Genomic DNA, 26,756 nt, shown 5'->3' with positions numbered 1-26,756 from the left:
ATCTTACTGTGAACTTACATAATCGCGTCACTACGAAGCGAGACGGGATGGAGTTTTTGCGAGTCCCGCGGGAGTTTCGCGCGATTCTCGCTATGGTACGTAATTTAGAATCGCGATGGCATAAAAACGGTCATACGCTTCTGACTACCCTAGGCGCGCAGGTATTGAAACGGCTGTAAATTACTGAGTGACTGCCGCATCGGCGCTATTGACGGCTCTAAAACGTTGCCCTGATGACTTAACTGGAAACTCTAAAACCAGTTCCTAATGACTTTTTGCGGTGGAACAGAGCGACCGGCGACAAAGAGAAAAACGCGCGGTCCACGACGAGTAAAGCACGAAGATGCGTGTTTATTACACCACTCCGAACGCACCGCAGTCATTTGAATTATTAAGAAACGTCGTAGCATCAGCTAGACGGACCACCACGATGAAAAGGAACAGCTGAGTACAGCGAGTTGTACTCACGTCATAAATAGACTTATCGAACAACTAATAATATATATTGCACATAGCAGATTTTTCTGCTGAAAGAAACGAAGATTGAGACAGAAAAGAGAAACGACATCTTTTCGCAACTTTTTTATCATTATTTCGTTTTGTATAATTTATGCTAATTTAATTACTCCAAAAAACAATTAGACAGTCTTATTAAATCCGTTTTTAATATTTATAAAAACAGCCATTAAAAAGGGAAAGAAAGACATAATGAAAAGAGAGGGAAAAAATCAATCTTGTGCAAATTATTTCATGGCAAAAAGATCGAAGGCTGTATGGTTTTGCTTCTGTTTGAAATGATCAACGTCATTAACATGATGTTGGTTTCTTTGAAATTGGCAATTATTTCGACAAGCATCGGGGCTCAAGGTTATTTCGCATGTATATAAAATATCTTTTTTTAAACACAGTTTATGCGGTGATCCTGCTGCGACAATAATTCTACATACATTATATATTTTTTATAACAAGCTGATAAAAGAACGTTCACGTTTTTATACTACATTATCTCAAATGAGATTTCTTAATGAAATAATTTGAATACATTAATAAAACATGATTTTCTATTCGTGATTAATATGTTAAATTCATAATTAATCTAGATATTTAAATAAGAAATGAGGTCAATTTTTACATGATTTTTTTCATATCAAATTCAGCATATTTCATTATATTTTAAAGTTATTGAACTCAACACACAAAATTAATTGTAATAAAAAATCTTAAAAATAATTGTCGTCGCGTTTAGTAATCGCCGAGAAGCGAAAATGGAAGACTAAGTTTATGATATCGCGAAGATCATCGTCGAAGGTTAGCGAGGATGAGGAAAGATCGAGGAAGTGGAACGTGTCGGCACAGCAATCTCGTTCGCGAGTTATCTCGCGCAGTGTAAGGTCGAGGGTCGTTTCTCTTCTCGACGAAAAGTGAGCCATTCGCTGCTTCCTCGTGCGCGCAAAGACATAGAAACAGCAGCGCTGTCGATACTAGAAGGTTAAAGGTCACCGTGGTCATTACAAAGCATATCCATTTCTAGGTTCGTCTCGAGGACGAGACGACTCGTTTCTTGCATCCGTGAACTCCGTGACATGGCAAACCAGAATTCCCAATCCTTACCAATCGATCAGTTCCGTCTTTGTGTTGTGTGATAAGATAGAATTAATTTTAAAATAATTATATAGGAAATTATAACTCAATATGAACAACGCTTTAAAAAAATTTTTATATTAGCAATCAGTTTGAGCATCCCATATAATTATTTTAATAATCCAATAAAATTATTTTCAGTATTCTGCATTTCGCTAAATTTTAAATGATTTATTAAAATCTTTTTTCAAGTTTTTTATCGAAAATCGCATATGTATTATCATCCTTACAGATTATAAAAATGAAAATTCATCAGAGATTAAGGTCGAAGCTGGAGAGATTGATCGCAAATTGCACAGCGGAAATGATCGTTCTCGATTCCCGGCAGGAACGGCAGCAGTCGCGGACGCGTGTCGAAGGTCAAAGGTGGCGATGACGTCGTACTATACGCCCACTTCCAGGTTGCCCGTCACAGAGGTGAATATCGCTGTATGATTGATAGGTTGATGCGCGCGTGTCTCGCCGCGGGCCCATCAGCCTCATACGTGCGCATGCAGACAACGTCGAGGAGAGGAGTCCCCTCCCGTATAAAGAGAAAGGGGGAAGAGACCTCTTGGTGCGCGAAGTCATAAGGTTAACTATTGTGGTGTACACGCCGTGGAGACACGACTACCACGCGAACCCGGCAGGGTGAAAGTTTAGCCGCGTTTCTCTCCCTCTCGGGCACGCGCGCCGAAGATGCACCTTCGACGTGCTCACGTATTCCACGTGCGGTTTCATCCCTTATAAATAACAGGTTTAACTTCTTTCAATAAAGAATTATTATTGTAATATTTCGTAAAACGCGTTGTGCATAATGCACAATAACGTTATTTAAATGTTTTCATGTTTTAGTGTAGAATAATAAATTTATTAAGACCGCATGAATGTGAATACAAAACAAGTAAAAATCATTAAATTATTGAATTATTCAAGCATTAAAGATTCAGTTTCAACCGTTATAGATTTAAATTCTTACTTGTTAATAGCTACATGTGGTAAATTACATGTTGCTCAATTACAAATAAATCACAATTTTCTTGAATTTTGCAAATTGAAATAATAAATTGGACAATTATTTATTTACTTCTATTTATTATTATACTATCTGAAAAAAATTAAACACACAAATATAGAAATAATTTTATTTTCAGCTATTTTCAATATTTAATCTTGTTTATTATCTCGAGAGAAGAAGAGATATCTGCATCGTCATTGTGTGGAAATGATTACGCGGAAGATTTTGCGTCTCTCATTTGTCTCGTATGATGTTTGCGTGTACTCCGGAATGTCGCTCCTGCGGCGAAGTACCAGTCCAACTAAACGCTTCTCGGTTAATTGACCGAGGCGCCTAATTAATTAAGTGCCGTCCCCTGGCGCATTTACTTAATTGCTAAGCTCCACCTCACGATCAACGCACGTTTCGTACAAACGTTGTTGGTACGATTTTTTTGACTTTGATTTTTCACACGAATCCTGTGTATCCTTTCTTCATAAATTATATTAATATAGAATATGACAATGAATGATAATAATTTTTATATTTAATAATGTAATGGGAAATTAATTTATTTATAATACTTATTATAAATTAAAATTTATGTTCGCAATTATTACTTTTAGCACAAATATTAATTATAAAAAAAGAAAGTAAATAATTAGTGAATTTATTTAAACTATAAATAAGATAAAACTCTGACTTTATATTTCTCAAATAGACTGCCAGAATAATAGAAACGTAATAAAAATATTTTAGTAGCTTTTAAAAATAATTATGACACATGTAGCATTGTGCAAGAAATTCTGTCGGTGCCATGAACACGGCATACAATTTAATGCGCGATTACGCGACACGAAGACTATGTTTGCCGCGCGATCACATTAATTTCATAATTCAAATGACGCTTACCACGACCTTCTTCAGAACCATGCCTTCTCCTAACATCGCGGGCAATTCATAGTGCAAGAATCCCCGCGGTGGATTACAATAGCGGCTCCAATTTCCAGCGCAAAGTCGCTCGTATTCACGTGACGTAATTAATAACAGCGATGGGATATCTGAAATACCAGAAAGATATGTCCACGAGTTTTAAGGCGAATTTATACTTGTTTTTAATAATCGTCCACAATGAATTGCTTGTATTTAAAAGAATGAATAATGTGGAGAATAAATTGCTTATAATTAGGAACACCATTAAAAATGTTTTTGTTGTATTAATTAAAATAATATATGAAAACTTCCCAGATAGCAAACTAATGTTATTTGTTATCATTTTAACATTAAAATGACGTCTTAAATGTCTTTTTGACATTAAATAACGATAAATAACGTCAGCTTTCTGTCTGAGTTTTTAAAAATCTATGAGATAACACATATTGAATAATTTTACAAGTTCCCTAACTTAACTTTAATTTTTTTCAAGAATTATTACAATATTTCTTCTTCTTTTTGGTTTATGTAACTGAAATGGATAAACCTATTCTATTGCAATATCTATAAAACACAGATAAAACACGTGTAGATGTATATCATTAAGATTAACTTATTATAAAATTAAATAATATGCAATGTGATTTTCTATGGACATTTATGTCTTCTTAAAGAAGTTCCGACGTAAGACCCGATAATAATAATATTTACAAATTCATAAAATGATGACGCGATTAAACGTGAAAAACACGTTACATAATTTATCCAGTGTTATTTATTTGCAGATGTATAACTTACTCGTCGTTTCATCATTAACACTTCATCATTTCTCGAACAAAGTCGTGTGAATACGCTTTTAGCGCGACGACGCGCTAAGCAGAATCGAGCGAGTTAAACGCGCTCCTCGTGCTAAGCATGGTACGCGCTTTAACCTTATTTATATACCGGGATTCGATGGAATTAATAGCCACGCCCCGTGCGAGCGCGATCCCTTCGATTTCCGGGGCCGCGGTCCCGGAAGAAATCCTTTCTATGCGTGTGCATGCGCACGCTCAGGAGAGCACGCGGGGCCGACGCACTCGTGCGATGCAACGCGGGGCTCTGGAATGCGGTACGAGGACGCGATGCGGCAAATATACCTGCCAGGACCCGAGCGATCCTGAGAACGGGGAAAGGAAGTCAGACCTCGATAAAGCCAAGCTGGGCGGTGGCAGTCTCACACCGGTGCGGTGGAAGAAGGTCAGGAAAGTTAAGAGTGAAGTTAATTACTGACCGGTTCGCCGGAACTACTGGCGTTCGCCATGGTCGTCTAGGAGAATCGTCGCTCGACTTTATGCTCCCGCCAGGAATATCCTATACTTTTTGCACATCTAATCGAGACTCGAAAAGTCGGATTGTACACAAACATGACAATAAACAATGATTCGATAAATGTATAAATGCTATTTATGAATATACATACAGTATTATATTTATTGTTAGTGCAAATTGTTTCACAATTAAAAGTCTCATTTGATTCTGCTTGCGAAAATAAATCTCATGAGACTTATCATCTCACGCGAATAACAAATGTTTAAGTAACACTCCGTACTTTTGTTTTACACACACTACGAGATAATTAATACCAAGCAATAAATTATTAAGACGCCCGAAAGAATCTAGAACTTTAAATTTTTAATAGTTGATATGAAAAATATCAGAAATTATTGAGACTAACGCACAGCGAGCGACATAACAATCTGTTCATAATATTCTTTCATATATGCTTTTAAAAATCCTGAAAGAAATTAATCATTCGTTACATGGTAATTACTGCACGTCAATGAGAGAAAATCATGATCTAGAAAATTTCGCGTCTTCGTCATTTTGTACGGAAGACCAATCATATTTCTCCGATATGCCACTGTCAATATTTCATAAATGACTCGACTGTACTTAGACGTCCTGCAACGAGTTCAACATGCTCGTTAATCTCCATCATTATACGTGTCAACATAGCATAACGAATATGGCGAAAGAGTTAATAATATATACAATATAAGCAGGAAAAATGCATAAACTTTTGTAATTCTTCGATGTCGCGGAAATATCATAATAATCAATACTCTCATAAATTATAATAGATTGCAAGAAATGTAGCTTTCGTAAGTGGCACATTGAATTTTAATAATACTTATTAAAGCATTCTGTAATATATATGAATAAGATTTAACTAGACATCTTTAGAGAAATAAAATGTTTGTTACTTATGTATAGATTCTTTTATTTAATACTTAATTAATACCAATTAGTTCATTAATTATTAGATTAATACACAAATTAACGCGTGCATCTACAAATAATTTTATTTGAGTCGTTTGAAAGAGAGAACCGGCATTTCGAGAAAGTTACGAGTTTTCCTGTTTCGACAGTTGTAATTTTCGAAACAGGATTATGGTTAAATAATCAAAAGACTCCGATGTAATCGTCGGGTGCATGATTTCACGGTTGAATTTATAACGTACAGGCAATTTAAATTGGAAAGGAGTTTCGACCAGTGCCGAAGAAATGTTATACAATCGGTTAGACTAATGATGCAAAAGAAACCGGTGATATTTCGTGGCAATAACGTAACAACCTGTCACTGGATTGGCATTAAATCTTATCAATTTGCAAAATCGAGAATATTCATAGGCTATCTTCTTTTTTAATATTAATTATCACATAACGGAAAAGCAAATCCTTTAGCAGCAATTTGCAACGGGTTATAATTACGCAAAGATCGTAACGTTAAGAAAGCGTTTTACATATATAAAACCGGTTAAATTATTTTAACCTTTTAATACTCATCTTCAAATTATATAACGTTCAAATTATCAATCAAGCTGGAGACGATTTATGATCGATTTTTCATTTAATCTCTCAGAGTACTTTTTGATTGTATGAACATCGGCTTATAGATCAGGAGTTACTTTCTTTTCTCACGATCATTTCATGAAATATTGCCTTATAATTTTCCTTTATTTGGAATGCTTGCGAGATATTTCCGCGACAGACGACAACATTCGATAGCCTAAATTAATTTATGCGAATACGCGTTATCATCTTGCGAATGTTAAACGGAGGATGGGATATATAAGAATTTTAGTCTGTCTGTTTAGGAACAAGACAGATTACATAATTCTTCGTGGAGCATAGAATCCGAAGACGCCGGAGCGTCCACGAGGGCTCAGCTTTCTCCTCCACGCGAACTTACAGCCAGCGGCACATTAAAGAGATCGATGAGACCGTCTTCGCGATCGTGGCAGTCCAACACACAGTCGTGCGCTCTGCTTGCACTTTAACCACCTTGCGCCAATCGCTTATCGCAAATATATAATCATTAGGATTCCATTTTACGTAATTTACTCCAGATGCCATTAAGAATTAGTAATTAAATTAGAAATCGGAAACATTTTCTCATATTAAGAATTTGATTAGGATAAAGGAAAGCTCGGTTAACCTTTAAGATAAATGGTTTAAAGACACTCACGTTAATAGATGAGGTGCTCAGAATTCCCCAAAAAATTACTTCTTAATTAGTAATGCATTTCTAATTTTTTAATTTTATTTTTAAATTATTATTTATTATTAGAGAACGTGATTCAAACGAAAAGATGTTAAAATATATAAATATTTCTGAAATACAAATATTTATAAAGCTAATATTTGTTAAAAAAGCAATATGATTTTTTGTAAAACACAATATCTCAACTAGAATTAACAATTAAATTTTAATTATATAATAATAGTTTGTAAATGCTAATTTTAATAAGATCAATTTATAATAATTTTTTTAATGATTTTAATCTTTGTATCCGGTATACGTTTAAAATAAATTTTTGTAGCATGCGAAAAGGCGAAATCAATTATTAAAAATATTCTTTGATTTCGAATCGAAGATGTTGAGTCCTTGTCAGTGCATCGTTGCACGAACTTGTGAAATGCGTGGGCCGCATTATGTACTTGGTACGTATATTAATTTATGTTTGCCGCCGTTTGCAGATATGAATATGGAAATGACAAGTACATTGCGTCAAGAAACACACGTTCGTAAAGGTTCTGGTCTTAGATAAGTTCGCGACAGAACAAATGATCGTTGACAGGGACGTCATGTTGTGATCGCTTTTCATCACGCTTTGTAGACTTATTGAATCTAGCTATTATATCCGAGGACAATTCATCTTTCAACAAACGGTAATTTGAAGCGTAAAGTGATGCGTTGAAATTTTATATATGTATGTACAGTACCGGCCAAAAGTATATACCTTTAAATAAAAAAGTATTACCTTTAAGTTTTCTGAACATAACTTCCGTCAAATTGAATGACACTTAAAATTTTATAGTCAATATTTAATGACAGGTATGAACCTTGTAATGAAGTTTGATATAATACATCATGATTTTCAAAACCGCTATTCATAAAATCGCATTTTCTTTTATTTTTTATGTATTAATTCTCTCGTTTTTTTTACAGTCATACATTTTTTTTTAGTGTGATTAATTTAGTGTTTTACAGTTTGGTAGCATTTAAACTCGTTATGGCGATTCGAAGTTTATTATTCAATAATTATCTTTGAGATTTCAAATAAAATTAATTTTTTATGAGTTTTTATTATTTGATAAAAAGTCATTTGTTCAGCTATATCTACCATCAAAATTAATATGTTATAATGTTATCTAATAAGAAAACTTATTTTTTATATTATGTTAAATATCGTATAAAATTATTCATTTAATTATATATATACACAATATAATATATTTTATGACACATAAATTATTTTGATTAAATAAATTAAATTAAATTAAATTTACATATATAAATATTTCGAAAATTTATACATTGAAAAACACGAGCAATTTATCATGAAATAAAATTGTCATTGAAACTTTTTTGTACGAAGTCAACGCTCACATAGCCACGGTGGTCTCAAAGCTTGTGCCACAATTAATACTGCAGGAAGTGAGTCGAGGAACGCGTGTATATGTACTGAATGTACGCACACATCCCTAAGGCATGGAGGATAATATGTGTTTCAGATAACGAGCACCGTCTTGTAACACTATTTACATACAGCCATTAATTAGAATATTATAGTTTCGCATAACGCGCTTTGTCCTCATCTCTTTCTCTTCCTTGCATTGTTTCTTCTCCTTTCTTTTCTACACTAATATAGCCTTAACAAGGTGCAATTTTAAGTAATTTAAATACAACAATGTTTCGCGTGTCGTTTAACAAAAGATTCTTACATAAAATACTAGATAAATCTGGTTGAATATATTTTATTGAGAAGTAAATAATCAGATATCAAAGATAATCATGAAAACGTAATTGTTAGTTTTTTATTAAACCTTTTGTAACATTATAATACATATGTTACTTATTTGCACAGAAATTAAACTATTCAACATTTTAAGGACTGATGAACGATAATAAAAATAAACTTTAAAAACTTTTATAATCTATATATACTAAAACTATTTATATTAGGTGTAGTAAAAAGAAATCCATTATTTTTGTCTGAAATTGAATGGAAAAATAATAGATTTCTTTTTACTACACCTAATATATAGTATATTAAAACATCATTAGAACAAACTTTTAAATATGTTATTTTGTCCGCAATTAAGAGAAATCATGAACACCGCATTGGAATTCAATCAAACATTGTCTGCGTGTTAAATTAAATTATTGTACATCCTGAAATAGCCGTTGGAACGGAATTATATGAGCGTGAAATTTCCAATGCCTCCGAAAATGATTGCCGACCATACACAATGGTACGTCAATCTATTCTTCAAAGTCCGTTACAACCGCGAAATGCCACAGTAAAGTATTATTGACACATAATATTTCTGTAATGACTGTCCGTAGAAATGAGCCGCAGTCAATGGGCCGATCGATCCACGGACTGAATCCATTATCGAACACTTCCTCGAACCCATATTTCTCCTTCGGAGCCCATTATCGTCTCGTTCGACACTTGATGAACCATGCGAGTGATGCGCGAGCATTATCGAATATCCACAAAAGCATCGCAGCTGTTTTTGATCAACGCGAAAAAATTTCGCTTGATTTTAGCGGAAGAAACTAAAAAATGAAACCAAATAAAATCATCTGTATTTTTAATAAAACCACTCGTAATAAATTTTGTGTATTATTATAAGTACAAAATTAAGAGATTTTTAGATGTTCTATAAATATGCGATTTTAAAATATATAAAATTAATTACTCTTATTTCAAATTTTACGTATATATTCCGATGATATATAAACTCAACTTATTATTATCTTATTTATTTTCAATTCCCTTTTTTTTATATAAATAGTCAATTTTTATAGTTGGCCTCAATAGAATGCCTAACTCGTATTTCGTGCACTTATATATAGTTAAAAAGTATGATGATATTAGCGTACAGGACATTTTAAAAGGCAGAACTTTTGGCAGTCTGCTCGCGGCTTTTAATGCGCGCCGTGCCGTTGAATAGGATCCCTCGTTGATAATCTTTACCTTTATCTTTAGAGAGCTGAGAGTGATTCTATTTGCTGAAGTCGCGATTATTACGCCTCGTGCGCGTTAAATACCAGGCCGCGTTTATATGAGTGGCGCGAATCGAGAAACGGGGAAGAAGGCACACGGTCAACGACCTGTTGTTCGTCGGTGTGCGATGATGTTATCTGTTCAACGGTCATCAAGGGGGACCATCGAACGTATGTACGAACTGTAAGGTTGGCCACTGATCGCTCTCTCGCGAGGTCAGGTTGGACCAAGGCCAGTTGGACCAAGGTCCTACTTGCTGTGCGCTTACGTACAACTCCTTATCCTCCACCGGGGTTACAAGATGTCCATGAAGCATAGTCAATAGCCATTCGCTCTTTGAAGACTGTTCCTTTTGTATACTTCAATCAACAGAGAGAGATATAGATAGATAATCGAAATAGATACACCACATAATTCCATTATTAACACAGGTAAATATTTTAGCAATTGTTAACCTTCATATGACTTTAAATCTTAAGATCAAATTAAGGTCACCATTGTATGTCTCTCTATATCATATCACTTTTATTTCGAACATTTTTTTGATAAAATTGTATAGTTTCCTACTAAGGTTAAAACAACTCATCACTTTATTTGAAAAACCAAGATATAATAAAAAAGCAGACTTAAAAAATTCAAATTTGATCCACTGCACACTTCTCTATTACAATATAATTATTTATCGAGAGAAAATCAAAAAGAATAAAATGTATAAAATGAATCATAATTGTTTTTATTATATCATTAAATTTATTTATAAGATATATTCTCTTTAGAGTATTAACGTTTAAATTAAGAGTCTCCCAAAATCTCCATTATTTTATTTTACACCCACGCTTCTTGCGAGATATTGAATAAGGCAAAGATACAGCGAAAACTTACAAAGAGAGAATAAAAAAAGGTTTATATCGCGTAAAGCTGTGACAACTCGTCAGATCGTCGCGAATATTCCCTTTTCCGCGAATCCGTCTCAACGTTAACGATCCTGGACGTGCTTATCGCCCAATACTCCGCTCCACGTGACGAGAATAAAGTCCCACGAAAACGATCGCAGGCGCGACCGCAGAATTTACACGGTGCTTTCACCGCGATGAGTTATTGGCTTTTACAAAATGATCCTTAGACGGGGTTTCTGTCGTACCAGTCAACAGTCTGCACCTCGTACGCGCTTTACGACGTGCCGGGTTTCCAGCTCGTGATACCTGTTCCGGATACGCCGACCGGACAGAGCAGAGGCGTAACAAGAGGAGACGAGAAAATTTAGAAGGAAATATGTCCATCTTGAAGTGCATTTAACGTTCATTGATTTAATAGGAACAATTATGGATGGCTTCTTTTATCAATAAATTTGAATTTTATCCCTTGTTTGAAATTAAAAAGATGTGTGTGATTATTTAATATCAAAATTAATGGGACGAAGAAAGAAAAGAATGGAATTTGCTAAATCTAATAAAATTATATCATTATATATATTTATCATAATTGTCATTCTTTTTCTAATGCATGTTGTTTATTAGGAAAGAAGGAAAAATTGTGTTTCCATGCGTACATCTATTGTGTTTTAATCAAGTTTTCTATGTGGATGTCTTATTTCTATCAATGTAGATTAATTTTATCTTGGTTTAATTTACTCTTTATCTTTTTGTAATTCGTAGAATTAAAAGAGAATAAAAAATGAATTAAATCGAGATTAAAATTGATTTATAGAAATAAGCATTATTACGCCATTGGCCCCGAAATACTGCACGAATTTATGCCATCAGTCTCGCAAGAAGCAAACACGGGCGCCAGGTTCGTCAAGTTCGACGGAAGACAACGTCGCGTCTGCATCGAATGTCGGAGTCGGATGCTAGCATTATAATATACGGTCAATTTGAAATGTTTGAGAAACGAAGAAAGCGATACAAAGAGGCGCTCCCGTTGGTTTATGTTGTTGGTGTTGTTGCGTCGAGGTGCAATGCCACCATGATTCTTGTCCGATGCACTTCCTGTTGCAGGAAGTGCATCAGCTCAACATCGGTCGGCAACGTCAATGCTCATTTGTCATCGCAATTAATGCGCATTAACGCAAGATGACATTTTGTTTGCGTAGTATATTGTCAATTATACATTTATTATATATGGTATATATTTATACATATATTTCATAAACGGATAGTATTATCTATTATTGAAGTAATAATAAAACGATCTATTCATACATATAAAATTATAAAAAGATTCAGTTTTTGACTCAAGAATTTTTTATTTAAAAAAACTTTGTATAAATATATTCAATTTTGAATTAATTTTTTCGTCCTTAAAATTCAATTAAAAGTTCAAAAACTTAGCTTAAGTAATTTTTTTCACTTTTTCTCTTTCATTAAATATTTAATAAAACTTTTACTTAATACTTTACTTAATACTTTACTTTAATTAATTTTTTTATCAACTTAAATTTTATTTAAGAAATAATAAACTGATAATTTTATGATTTTCAACACGTCAAAAAATTTTTAATTTATTTAATTGAAATAAATTTGATGAGAAGCGAGAATACTTTTAAATTTAATGTTATCTAAGAAATTTGAAATTCTATTAAAAATTACAACACAAAAAGAAATAACTTCATTAAATTCTAATAAAATTACAAAAGTGTATATGTGTGTATGTGTGAGCTCTCTTTTTGTCGTGCTGTATTGTTAAGCTTTCGTGCCGGTAATGAATTAGACTCACGCGATAACGCGTGATAACGATTCTCGTTAACATAATTAGCCAGTGTAACTACGGATTGTAGCTGGTTGGTAAGGCTTATTCTTGGCGCTTCCAACGTCTCGTACAATTTACAGAACTAGGCGCGCATGTTATGCCGATCTTCTCTAATGGCGAAAACAACAATAATTGTGGAGCATCGCTTGATTGCCAGGTTCGTGTTCCCATCCTCTCTTTCTGCTGCTGGCTTTTTACTCTCGCTGCCATTCGTCACACTTTCCGACCCTCCACGAATGCGATTTCTTGCGCTTTCTTATGATATAGCAAGAGATTTATTCTCCGCGCGACTATCATATTTCGTTATTTGCGCCACAAACGGTTCTCTCTCTTGCACTTTTTGTCCTTTCCCCCTTATCGGCTTAAGGAATTTAATAATATTATATTGTTATTGCTTCTTATATATATATTTTTATAAAGCTTATACTTTAATAAAAAGCCACTTTATAAAAATTAAAAATTTTCTAATAATGTTGCACGAGAAGAATAACATATTATTTGTGCAATCTGAAATTTAATTGTAAAAATTTTAATCTTAAAAAGCAAACATTAATAATTTTGATCGAATAAATTGGCCACATATTCGAGCCTAGGAATAGATAGTGAAAACACTTTTTTGAGACAATTTTAATAGCCTCAATAGAATTAAGTTTGATGGAGTTCTATTATTCGAGCTCGATGTCGATAAGTACGGCGATGGAAAAAGCAAATAACTTTATTAGCGATCGTGTACGTCGCATATAAACCCCTAAGACTCGTTACTAAGTATAACCCTGTCGATTACTTTCAATTCCGTCTCCGTGGGCAAAATCGATTAGCGTTAATGACAAAAATGAGAAAGTCATTTATTTAATGATATCGTGCCCTTACCCAGTTATCCCCCGTAAGAACGAGCGGAGCGGACTCCCGGCCACAGGGTCCGCTCTACTACGTCGTACCCCGTCTCTAGCTTCGATCGCTCATACCGGCACGATGTCGATGATCGAAAGCATGGAGCCCGATCCCTCGCGGGACTTGTATCCGTGTAACTTCCTACACGCGAGCGCGCGCGGCGTGTTGTAAATAATCGGCATCCGCTCGCAATAAACTCGTTGTAATCGCGACCGAATGATTGTGTACCGACCAGCTCCCCTATGGAATTCCACAACTTCCATCGTGCACGCGGTCTACGTGGCAGCTAATCGATTCCGCAACGTAATTTAAGTATCGAGCCGAGCGCCATTCATATAAAATCTCCTCCGAGAAGATGTTATTGTATTGACAATGTATTCGGATGGAAATGGAGACTATTTTCCGAGGAGCCTCTCTGACGGAATTATTAATAAAATTAACATGCGAATGCTCATTTTATTTTGCGATATGTAGTTCAGAGAAAATAGAAACAGAATATTTCTTCATCATTGTAATTCTTAAATAAAGACAGTATAATGATCTATAGAAGTGAAAAATCATGGATTAAAAAGTGTTTATATTAATATATTTTGCAAAAATTATCACTGTGTATTTTCTCGCTTCTAACGATGTCAATCCGTGGTGATGATCAAAAGTTTTAATTTATTTCTCTTGGAGGTTTATGAAACCGTGAGATTTTTGAGAAGTGGATGTGTTTGAGGTAGAAGCGATGCTTGCGGCAATAATCTATCGCTCTTTAAGATCCCTTCGATCTCCCGCAGGTTAAGCGCTCACTTGGCCTCAGGTAGTTCGCGTGCTACGCAAAAGATCCCATACTGCTGACTGATCTATCGCCTTGAAGGGAACAGGGGTTGTTCTGTGCGATTTGACGGCGTAGAAATTGGCATGATGCGTGGGAGTGTACATGTATATAAGTGATAGACAGTAGTCGAGAAACAATAACTACAAATTTTATATTTTAACAACTGTCACAGTAGGGATGTCATTTCACAGACACTTACGACATGCTACGTCATATGAAAGTGGAGGAGAGAAACTGGCAAGTGGCGGCCAGCTGGTGACGGTCGTCCGCGACTATAAGAAATTACTCTTCATTTCCAAGCTGAAGAAAGGTTAAAATATACAGATTTGTGTTATTTATTTTAATCACTAATTATTTAAAAATTTCTTTTAACTCTAAATATAGATAAAGTGTAGAAAAAATATAGTATTTAAAATTTCATTAGCGCTTTAGAAAAGAAATTAAAATATTTCATTTGAATGATTTAATTAACAACATCAAGTTTATTTGAGTTATTGGTTCTATATGTGTTTCTGAGTCTGTGTACAACGGAAGAGAGAAAATAACATATATAAAATTATATGAAGACATTAGAAAGACGATTCTGATTTTTGGTTCCTTCTGAAATAAATTGAGCATTGATGTGGTATAGCCTTATTGATCAAACGGCTCAACCTACGATTTCTAATATTGGCCGAGAGCGATATCATTATACCCGGACACGATTATACCTGCCAAACCCACATTTTCCTCGTTTAAATGAAATATTGCAAATTGTGGGTTGGGCGGCAGTGACTCAACTATCCGCGTCGGTCTTGGATCTGACCCCGTCATGATAGTCGACGGTCAGAATGTAGACCGAGCGCAAATTGCTTGGTTAGATCTAAACGTCGGAGATATGACGAAGAGAGACTTCATTACTCTTGTCATCCAGCGAATGACCAATTATCCTGCGTCGACTTTCCCGCGAAATACCATGCTTCGTGTAGTCGGTCGGTGGATAGGCGGTAGTTCGCACACCGCTACGTAATGAAGTGAGTTCTCGTATCCTGTGGCACGTGGGTGCGATGTACATCGTGTGTACATTAAACGCGAGTATATCATAAAGTTCTCGCGACCAACGACTTCGTCGACTGCGAGTTATGCCGCGATCGTGTAACAAAGGCAAATTTCCACGGTTCGTTTTTGGCGATCATTCTGAATGAATCATTCTAAGTGAAAGTAACGCAAATCGAACATACAATTTTTGACAAATATAATCACTTAAATAAATAAAATAAAAGTGAGAGTTAAAGTAAAACTTTTACTTTTTTAATATTTATCTTGTATTTTTCTTCTACAAATAAATTTATCTAGGATAATTATTAATAAATATATTTTTGCTTATCATTAATTTTGATCATTTAGTTGATTATGATCGGAATAAAAATATGTGGAATTATTTTTTGACTGAATACATTCTATTTCTTATACATATCTTATATTTATCTATTCTTTCGTTTGTTTCGAATGATTCATCAGGGATAATTTCTGAAAATAAATAAAGCATAAATTATTCTTTATAAACAGCTTGGCACCATCAAGTTGATCCAATAGTCACAGCTAATATTTAAAATGGATCTTAAAAGATTGTGGACACTTGGTACACTTTGCTCTGAAACTTTTCAAAAGAATGAAGAAATAGACACATTTTCAACTTTATTAAGCTGTGACGTGATTGTATCAACTCGCCAGTATTAAAATGTGAAAACGAAAGAGAAAGAGAGAAACAATTTACATGATTCAGTTTTGAAAATAACACTCAATGAATCATTCATGAAACGCAAGAGCAAAGATTGATATGTGCAAACAGCATCTGCATACAAAACGTTCAAGTGTGATATGATCATAACAACTTACGTCAAAAGGCAAATATATACGCTTGATTTTTTACGATCATCCAGAATAACTTTATCCGTTCCGGAATAATGTGTAAAACGTGTAAATGTCGTTTCCAAAAATTATCATTTATGAAATATGACGAGACGCGAAGAATTATTTTTGTTATTATTCTTGTTGTCCCATGCTCAGTCGTGTGTAAAAACGAATTTGTTATCCCATCAAGAGCGAACCGTGCAAATACGCCTTAAGGCGCTTGATGTCGTGTGCAGTGTGTGGTATGGCCTCTGGCCACTCGTACAGTATCCCTCAACGATGCATTTCCGGTTTGGTAGCCTGCATCGTGTAGCTCGCGCAGCAGCACGCGTACTGCCACCATTCCTCGTCGCCGTCGTCGTCGCCGTCGACTACATACTTGCGACTTACAGCGGTTATTGCACGGTATAGACACGTTGGCTACCATCGGGCTTGGTGCTTCGACATATTTATGAGCACTTCGTCAATGAAAGGACTTTTCCTAAACCGGTCTCTCTCTCTCTCTCTCTCTCTCTCTCTCTCTCTCTCTCATTCTTCTCCACTCGCCCTTTTCCGCCGGCGACAACACGCGAAGAATAAAACTAATAAAATTGGTTTCACTTTGAAATAGAATACAAGTGATCTGATAACTCGACTGACTAATTCACGTTTTACAAAATCACGATAATTCTCGGAATTTTATTATTTTGAGAACTTTCTTATAAATATATCTTATTGTATTAATATTATACAAAGTAATTGTCTTATATGTAATATGTAATAAAAATAATGAGAGAAAAACTATGATTATAATATATTATTGGGTTGTCCGAAAAATTCGTGCCGATTTTGAAGAAAAATTGAAACGCAGAAGATTTAAATTTTAGTATACATTTATTAAATTTAAATCTTTCCGGACAACCCAATAAAAAGGTTTCAAGAACGAATTGAAAAAATTATTTTGAGTAATTTATAATATCAACGAACGTTTACATTTTGCGACTTTAATTTATATTTTGTACAAATAAAAAAATTTACATTTATATTAAATTTATATTAAATTTAATTTACAATATATTAAATTTATATTAAAAATTACTAATTCAATTGATTTTTAAATCAATTATTTCATCGATCATAACTGTCATAAACCGGTCTTATTCTCGTTGATTATAATTTAATCGCTTGAATTCTGAAATAAGGATGACTCACGATTAAAAGGAGACACAGATATCAATGCGTTCTTGTGATTTCGAATCATCTGCTCGAGATGATCATCGCGTGATAATGTCAGGCACGAACGTCAGCTGAACGCGGTGAATACTGATGTATGTTTTCCTAGCGAATACCTACATACATCGAGCGCAACTTGTGACTCAAACACGTACGTACAATAATGCAAATATCGCATTATCTAATCGGCATTTTATTATTTATTGTTTATTATATCATAAAACTAGGAGATTAAAATTAATTAGATAATTAAATCTAAACTATACTCTTGTATTCTTATCTGATGGAATTATTTCTTTGAATTTTTAACAAAGGCTAAGATTAATCTACAAATTAAATGCACCATTGATACAAATGGTTTTATCAATTTGATTATAACTATATAATAGTAACAAAACAATGCTGAAAAATAACTTTAAAGATAACATCAGTTTTTTGCATTTAAATTAGCAATGATGATGACAATAGGAACAAATGAGAAAATGTGATATCTAGATAATATAATTTATAGGTAAAAACTTTTCTGACGTTTATTATTCATTAAGAAAAATTTTCAATTATATTTGTATCCTTTTTTTGAAGAAGATTTCAATTACAATGACACGCAAGTTGATGACATAATTGTATATCCACTTCGACTCTGGTGGGACTTTTTTATTTCGCTTAGGAATATTATCAATAGATGTGCGTGATTGTAATTTTGGCGACGTCAAGAACTTGACGGAAGTCTCTTTTTCTTTTTCTTTTTCTTTCTTCTGCTAGAAACCATGTAGACATTAAATGTAATTTGTCCGGCTTTCCGGATCTCTAGTCGCGACGAGTCAGCATCCGCCGTCGTTCTCTTGATCAGGCGAGGCCTTCTCCCGACTTCTACGAATCCTGTGATTCGTTAGCGATATAACTTTGCCGGTGAGGTTTCTTGCGAAATTTATCTGCTGAGAGAGTTGGTGAGAACTTACAGGTTCAGGAATTTACACGTCATGTAACTTTTTACAAATGATTTGAATAGATATGTAGATGATGAAATATTGATGGTATTCATCATTAGAATTATTGCCAGGAATGCTTTTAATTTATTAAACTAAGTATTTTAAGTTGCTCAAATTTATATTTTCAAAAATGTTTTATCCAACCTCGTTTATTTATAGATTATTCATATTTCAAATTTTTGTTCATATTTTTCAAAATAGGTTAAATCTGTTTTTTTCAGCTAAAGTTTTGCACGATTCATCTTTCTTTCTTTTCTCTTCAGGTTGAAGAGAAAAAGAGAAAAGATGAATGCAAGAAGTTCAGGTAAAAAGAACAGGCTTATTCTCTTGTCTCAAATCACAAATATTTCCTATTTTGATAAAATAGAACTTAGTAAAGAAAGGCATTTCTCAATGATATATGTTGGAATAGTAGTCCCATATAATATAAGCAATGCACGTTATTACATATCGTATATAAGCGCATGGATCTAAATAATCCAGAATTTCTAGATTTAAGTTCATGGATCAAACGATCACATCACGGTCCTTGATCCTGATATCAAGATCCTGGCGATTAATGGGCATTGTATTTTCATCGTGCACATTCCAGATACATGCGCTCTGATCTAGCGTAGTTGCATAACGCACCACGTATGATAGATTACGTAACTCTCGGTACTCGTGGGCAGGTATCGGACAGCAACGCGCGCACAGGATGTTCCGTAAATATAGACTCGCTCATTCTCATTACATCGCTAACGGATCGCGAAAAGCGAAAAGCCTGACGTAGCTGAGAAATTGAATCTTGCTAGGAAAAAGTAAAAGCGAGATGCATGTGAAAGAGATTCACTTTATTATCTCATAATTCTTTGGAAGAGAGAGAGAAAGAGAGAGAGAGAGAGAGAGAAGAAAGAAGAAAAGAGAAAACAGTAGATATAATATAATTAAAAATGCATATATATAAGATAAAGAGAAATCATCTGAGCAATTTTTTTTCCTATAAATGTGGTAATTATTTTATTCCTACGCGCGGGCATAAAATTATCAGCAAATTACATAATTACCACGATATTTTATGTCATTTCTATTTATCGTGATGAAATATTTTAGATTTTTTTCTTAAATAAAAGTCTTAATTTACCTCATATTATGCAATTATTTATTATGCGTTATTGTTTCATATTAAACAATATTTCTTAATTTTTCAAATAATGCTCTCAATTTCTATAAAATATATTTTACATAGCCACGAGATTTCTTCTCGAAATCGATTCAGTCATTATAGACAAAGTTAGTAGACAATTTTTTATAAAATTTTTTATAAAACAATAGAATTAAAAAAAATTTAATTTTCTTTTTCTCTAGAAAAGTTCCTACATTACATGAAAACAAAGGAATATTTAGATCTTATTTTACATTGTTACAGTTTTTATGTAAAATAAAAGTGCAATTTTTTTTCTTATTGTAAAGACTTATCTACCGTACTCCATTTTTGCAATGATCATTCAATTGCCAGCCACCTAGATGCGTACACACGCAAGTACCTCGTCAACGGCTAACTGTGTTTTCATTTCCTGTCTGGGAGAAGAGAGAAAAAAAATTGAAAGGCCATCTTCGAACTGTGTGCGGTACAGTGCAACGCCGTATGCCCACGCCCTTCCGACAGAAACGATCTTCCCTATCGGTCAGGTATGCAAACTCCGACTTACATGTCGACGGACGGACAGCCCTCCGCAATAAGGAAGCGCTCGTTATGATCGATCTCGCGGATCCGACAATGCTCGGCATATTATTCGGAATGCATTGCGATAGACTCTCTTTCCAGTCAAGGTATCTTCCTCAGATTTCTCAATCACATCATAAAATCCCTATTTTAGAACTCGCCGTTTAACACAGCAAATAAATAAAATGCCACAGAATACAAAACATATTATTCTCGTCAATTTTCTTATTTATTTCAGTCTGTATACTGAAGTTCTGTGACGTGTTTATGATTATTTTATTCTGTATATAAATATTATTTTCTAGTTTCTATATATAAATATTATTTTACTGTGATAAGTTATATATTGTATGAGTTAACGCTGTTGAATCATCTTTTTAAATAAGAATACGAATATAAAATGAATCATTTCTTAAATTATTTATTTTATTATATCTATCAAGAGTCTACGCGTTAGAGACATCATGTTTGATAAATCCGCAACTGGCCTTCTCGTACCTATCTAACCGAGGAGAGAAAAATGCGACGGAGCGCAACGATCAACGTTAGGTACAATGTCGAACGTTACGATTGCGATGATAACGTTAACTAGATGCCGAGGCGCTCCTCTATTTTGATGGAACGGAACATTCTCTTCCGAGAGAGCCACGGTCCCAAGCGGCGATTAATCATCAATATTAGATCTAACGTTCCGGTACGCGGCCGGCGATTTATTGCGCGCACTCTCGGCGGAAAAAATCGTAGAAGAACATGGATTTTTTCCGAGCAATGTACGTGTACGTGTACACCAGGCCCGCTAATCTACGAATATCAAATCAACGTCGAACATGCTTCGATTTTCGCGATACATAATTCTAGCATTTATACGAGATTACGTCATAGGTACTAGTAGTATGCGATTTGTAGAGCTACTTCCGGTGCGATTTGTTTTAATTAAAAATTATAGTAACGGTGACTTCCTAGTTTGACTTATAAATAAACAAGTGAAATTTTTATGGATAAGGAGAGATAAACAAGAATTTAATTTTAATTGATTTTAATAATTATTATATAAATTTATAAAATTTGGCAAGAAAAAGCGACACAATATTATTATTTTTATATCTTAATATATATATATATTTACTTGATAAATATTTATTTAAAATTATTCAAATAAATATTTATTAAAATTTAATATTTTTTTCGGTTCACCAGATATATTGTTAAATCAAAGAATTAATCTTTTTTTTATTTGACTAATTTTTAAAATAATTATTGTATTTAAAATTGTCTTCTTCGATTATTTTATTTGACAAACTGTATTCATATTATATTAAATGTTATCGCAAAATATATTATCCTATATAAAAGCAAATGAGAGATGCTCCTGATGTTGGAGCATCTCTCATTTGCTTTTATGACTCGAAAAAGACCTCTCTTTTTTATGTCATCATTTTCTTCTTGACCGTAATATTAAAAATGTAACTGTTCTTCTCCGTCGCGAAAGGACTACATTTAGCGACGATGAACACCATAATGCGCGTCTCCGGGGGATTCATAAACACACAGATCGCGCCGCGCAAAAATGCCGTACATCCAGGAAGAATCCCGAGGATCACCTCGGCGCGTTCCGAATTACTCCGCGATAGTCAGCTCCGAGCGACGTGTTATCGAGATCGCGGCCGCTGATAATCGTTTCGAGTTCAGCATCCGACGATGAGGAGAAAGAGAGAACAAGAAAGGGGGAGAGAAAGAAAGGAAGAAAGAGAGTGAGAGAGCGAGTGGTCCACATCGTGTCCACGGGGCGTGCACAGTTATCCGGATGATCCTCTGCTGGAGAGGAACCTCCTCGGCAGTGTATTACGTACGTGCGATACACCGAGTGCGCGGATATATAAGAGTTACGTCAGATGCATTCAGGAAGAGCTCGTGCGAGATGCGCCGCGTTGCGCAACCGTGGAAAAAGCACGCGCTGCTTGGGAACATCCCAAGGATCTACGTACATACGTATATATGTATACGAAAAGATGGGAGAAGAACATATGTGTATGTGTGTGTATCACTCACATACATTGTGAGTACATGTGTGTGTACGCACCGTGGGCCGCGTAAACGGCACACGCACGCACATAAATGCGGAGGCGGGTAAAAGCGTACGCGAGAGACGAGAGTAACGTGAGAACTTCTCCTCTCGATTTCGTCGACGGTATTTCGACTTGGATAGATTACCTCGCGATCGATGTGTAGGAAGTATGGCGAGTATGCGTGTAGGGGAGCCTTAGGTCAGACACAATTTTTGTCGTATAGAACTCCGAAGGAGAATACTATATATATATATATAATAAATGAATGGATTGGAACGGGAAGGGAGAAAAGTTTAAAGAATTAAATGCCCTTCCCCACAGAAATATGTGTAGCATGATGTAAGTGAAAAGAAAAATAAGCATTACTCACGATCCGTTCTCATAAATGTTAATCGCTGCAAATTGAATTCTGAGAACACATATCTTTTACTTTTTTTTTAAGATAGAGAAAGAATGAATAAAACAGGTCTAAGTAATAGAAAAGTAGAATAGATTATGCTGAGAGGTTACGTTTTATTGAAATTAAAGACATCTGAGTAAATCAATTAGTGGATATGATACAATTACTGAATAAAATGACAAAAATTTTTGAATATTAAGCTTTTGATGATATGTGTATAATTCTAAATAAATTCCTATTAAATTTTTATAAACATTGAATTTATTTAGAGTCATATCATTAAAAAATATTTAGAGACATATCATTAAAAAATGAATATTAAATTTTTGTTATTTCATTGGGTCAATTGGGTCATGTCCACTAACTGATACATTTATCTTAAATACAGAGAAAAGATTTCATTTTTCACTAAAGATGCTTAGTAATACATAAATCGATATAAACATTGTTCTATCTTTCTTGGCATTCAATGATTAACAAAGATAAAGACTTATGTCAACCAAATGGAAAGCACTTTAATTTAAGAAAAAGAAAGTAAAGAAAGTAGAAATCTAAAGTAGATAAATAAGACATGTGGGAGCGGATTTATTAAAATCAGTAACATGGCGAAGCTTAGTCTACGACACGCGCGCATACCTCATGCATTTATGTATATCGAGCTGCAGACCAGAGTCGAGCGACGCGTGCGGATAACGTAAGGTCTTTGTCTGCGGCTCCATCTTGCTTCCGTTTCGCGCGTAGTAGGATTTAATAATTTATAGCAGTGTGTAAATATACATGGCTTCCTTTATCTTATGAAATTTAGTAACGTACATGTGAGAGGAATCTGGCATGATATATAAGTATCTTAAATGCATAAGTTTGCAAAACTTGCTCACTGCGGATATCAAATGAGAATTGCTCTGTTCATTCTGCGCTGATCAAAAGCTTGTAATTATTTCGAGAAATCGTCGCTTTCGAGATTTTGAATCGCGTAAGAATCATTGCACTTCTAACCAGTGCATTGCTTGATAGAAGAGCCATCGCTATTTTCTTGTACAAATATTTATATTGTGTGCGTGCGTGCGTGCGTGCGTGTGTATGCGTGTGTCAGGTGTACTTTTAGTTTAGCACACACGTTTTAAAAGCTGTTTATAAGAAATATATGACTTCTTGTAATTTGCGGTTTTCACTTCGTTAGGTCAGATCAACGTAGCGTGTCCGCTCATTATGAATTTAACGAATACGCATAAGATGTACTGCATTCCCACGAACGGTACATTTAGTTGTTTTCAGCAGTTTTACCGCATGCGGATTCGTGAGTTTCATTCTGCTCTTTACTCGGCCTGAATTGTCCTCAGCCATGCCCCGCTGACATCGTAATTTCCGGCATAGAATTAAACGGTACCGTTTCAACAATTCAAAGGCCGAATCTTCATAATGCCAACTCAAGACGCGTTCATTTGACTTTGTTACATTGTTCGCAGTTTATCGCGTAAAACAATTAAAGTATTCTCGCAAATCTATTTTTATACATCTAATCTTAATTGAAAATCTTTTTCTGTATCGTAATTCTCCAAAATGTATAGAAAAGTTCACATAAAAATAATCTTGGATAATTAGTTTTTTTAATATTAAACATTAAATAAATTTAATTAAGAATCAATTTTGTTACATTATGTTTACTTTTACTATGTAAGTTTCCTTTGTTATTATCTCATACAGCACACATCATTCCAACAATATTATAAGAATATTGTTATGTTCCAGCAATATTGCAGTAACATTGCAAACGTTACTGATAGAATTATCTATATGGAATGTAATAATATATAATCTCTATCTAAAAACTTTATTGCTTTAGCCTTCCTATTTTTTAAATATGTTTCTACACTATGTAAATATTTTTCCTATTTTTTAAATATGTTTCTACAATGGTTGTTAAAAAAGATTGGACAACAAATGAATCTCCTTCTTCAAATAGCATCACTTTTCGTCACATCACACCGGGGTCGTTCGATATTTTTGTTTTGTGTCGACATTGACGCGATTCACTCAACGGGAATACAAAGTACCTCATTTCCAGAGTTTATCCTTGACGGAATAATCATATTAACGAAACTTTCAGACGATCACCTTGAAGAACGACCGAGAACTGGCTAAACGACATACACACAAACGTGAGAATGTTTCGGATTTATCGAGTTATTTGCATGCAACAGCATAAAATTGATTTCTAATTAAATGCAGTTTGATGATACGCGGTACGAGAAAAAAGCTTAATCGTCTTATATATCTATTTAATATTGGAATTACGATTGCTGCATACATTCTTACTTATCGGCGAGATGCTATGCCGGGATATCGAACATTTTATACTTTTGATACTTTTTATATTAAATATTTAATTTAATCACTCTTGATATTATTTTTCTAAATTTAGAAATTAGATTTATTTATCTGTATTTCGTAGGTTTCTGTAATTAATTAGTTTCAAATGAAGTAATTACGGTTAGTGATACAAGAGTGTCGACACAAGAACAGTTCTCTGAAAGAAAAGAGTATATTAAGAATTAAGAATTAAAGTTATATATTATAAATATACATTAACTAAAAATGTATTTATTTGATATATCCAATCATTATTATTATTAATTATAATTTGTTGTTGATCAAACTTTTTACGAGAGTTTCACTAATATAAAAATAACATTGATCGATGGATTGACCTTTCCAATGTCTAAATGCAAATCCAATAAAAAATATTTGATTAATCATGAAGGTATAGCTATAAGAAAATAAGATATTTATTTAAAATAATAATCTTGGCACATTTGAAAGATTTGAAGATTTTTTATCTAAAATTCTAGTCAAAAATCTCGTGGAAAGTATATTTCGACAGAATATAATCAATAATAATGATGACCGAACGCTATACTATAATGAAATATATTTTAGTGCATGTAATATCTTTTTAAAATATAATTTTAATTTTTATATCCGATTTCTTTCAGAGAACTGTTCTTATCTCACTGACTGTTCATTTTCACGTTCCTGTGAGCATTTTCACACTAAGTAAATTGTTTTCACTTGTAAAACATTTGTTGAAATCGTAGTCCAACGAGTGACATGACATTGCGATTTCTCCGATAACATATCCTCGAGTGTAATATTTGTGTGCAATTTTTTTCCAGCTAAAGGTCAACAAAGAGAAGACAATAGCTTCACATATACTCTGTCACATACAATTTTTTTTATCCACTTGTGCTTATTATTGACTAAGGGGTGCCTGTTTACGCACGTGGAGGAAGTGTCGTAATACAGAATGACATCGCATGTCCTTGATGCTATCGTTATACGTAATTCTCTTAATGTCAATTTATTTTACTCTGAATACGTTATTTCGCGGAAATCGCTTCGAAGGAATTTAGCAACGAGATGAGAGCATTAAATACAATTGCCATTGCCTTCGGTAATTTTATAATTAAAGAGCTCGATGAGAAATAAATGGATCCTCATATATTTACAATGCTTACATATTGCACGGATATGTTTATGCAAAATTATGTAATTTTTTCGATTTCTTGTATGACATATATTTCTTCAAAGTTTGTAGAAAAAATTATATATTTTACATTAAAATATTCAAAATAAGGGATTTATTATATCGAAATCTATAATTGAAAAATTTAATTATAAAGAGAAAAAAAATTTTTAATGCTTACAAAATGTATCATATATCATATATCATATATCAGCTGTTTTATAATATAATAATAAACTAATTCAATTATAATAAAATTATTATAATTGAATAAATAAATTAAATTAAAATTCAATAATATATAAATTTTTGTTACGATCTTTAATTATAATTACATTGATTATTTTCGGAAATATATTCTGATGCTCTCTCNCTTTTTTCTCTCTCTCTCTC

The 26,756-nt window shown here is 33.7% G+C and overlaps 1 protein-coding gene across 1 annotated transcript in view; it reads right to left on the bottom strand.

Moving 5' to 3' along the window:
• Positions 1-15,388, bottom strand: part of LOC105619175 (dynein heavy chain 1, axonemal-like) — a 166,845-nt gene extending 151,457 nt beyond the window's left edge. The window contains exon 1 of the mRNA XM_012200702.1: positions 15,286-15,388. Within this exon, the coding sequence (XP_012056092.1) occupies positions 15,286-15,388 (103 nt within the window). The remainder of the gene's footprint in view (positions 1-15,285) is intronic.
• Positions 15,389-26,756: the final 11,368 nt, after the last annotated feature.

The sequence above is a fragment of the Atta cephalotes genome (assembly GCF_000143395.1).
Source record: "Atta cephalotes unplaced genomic scaffold scaffold00019, whole genome shotgun sequence".
In the NCBI taxonomy this organism is placed as follows: domain Eukaryota; kingdom Metazoa; phylum Arthropoda; class Insecta; order Hymenoptera; family Formicidae; genus Atta; species Atta cephalotes.
Note: the sequence above shows the minus strand (reverse complement) of the source record. Positions and strands in the feature narration are given on the sequence as shown.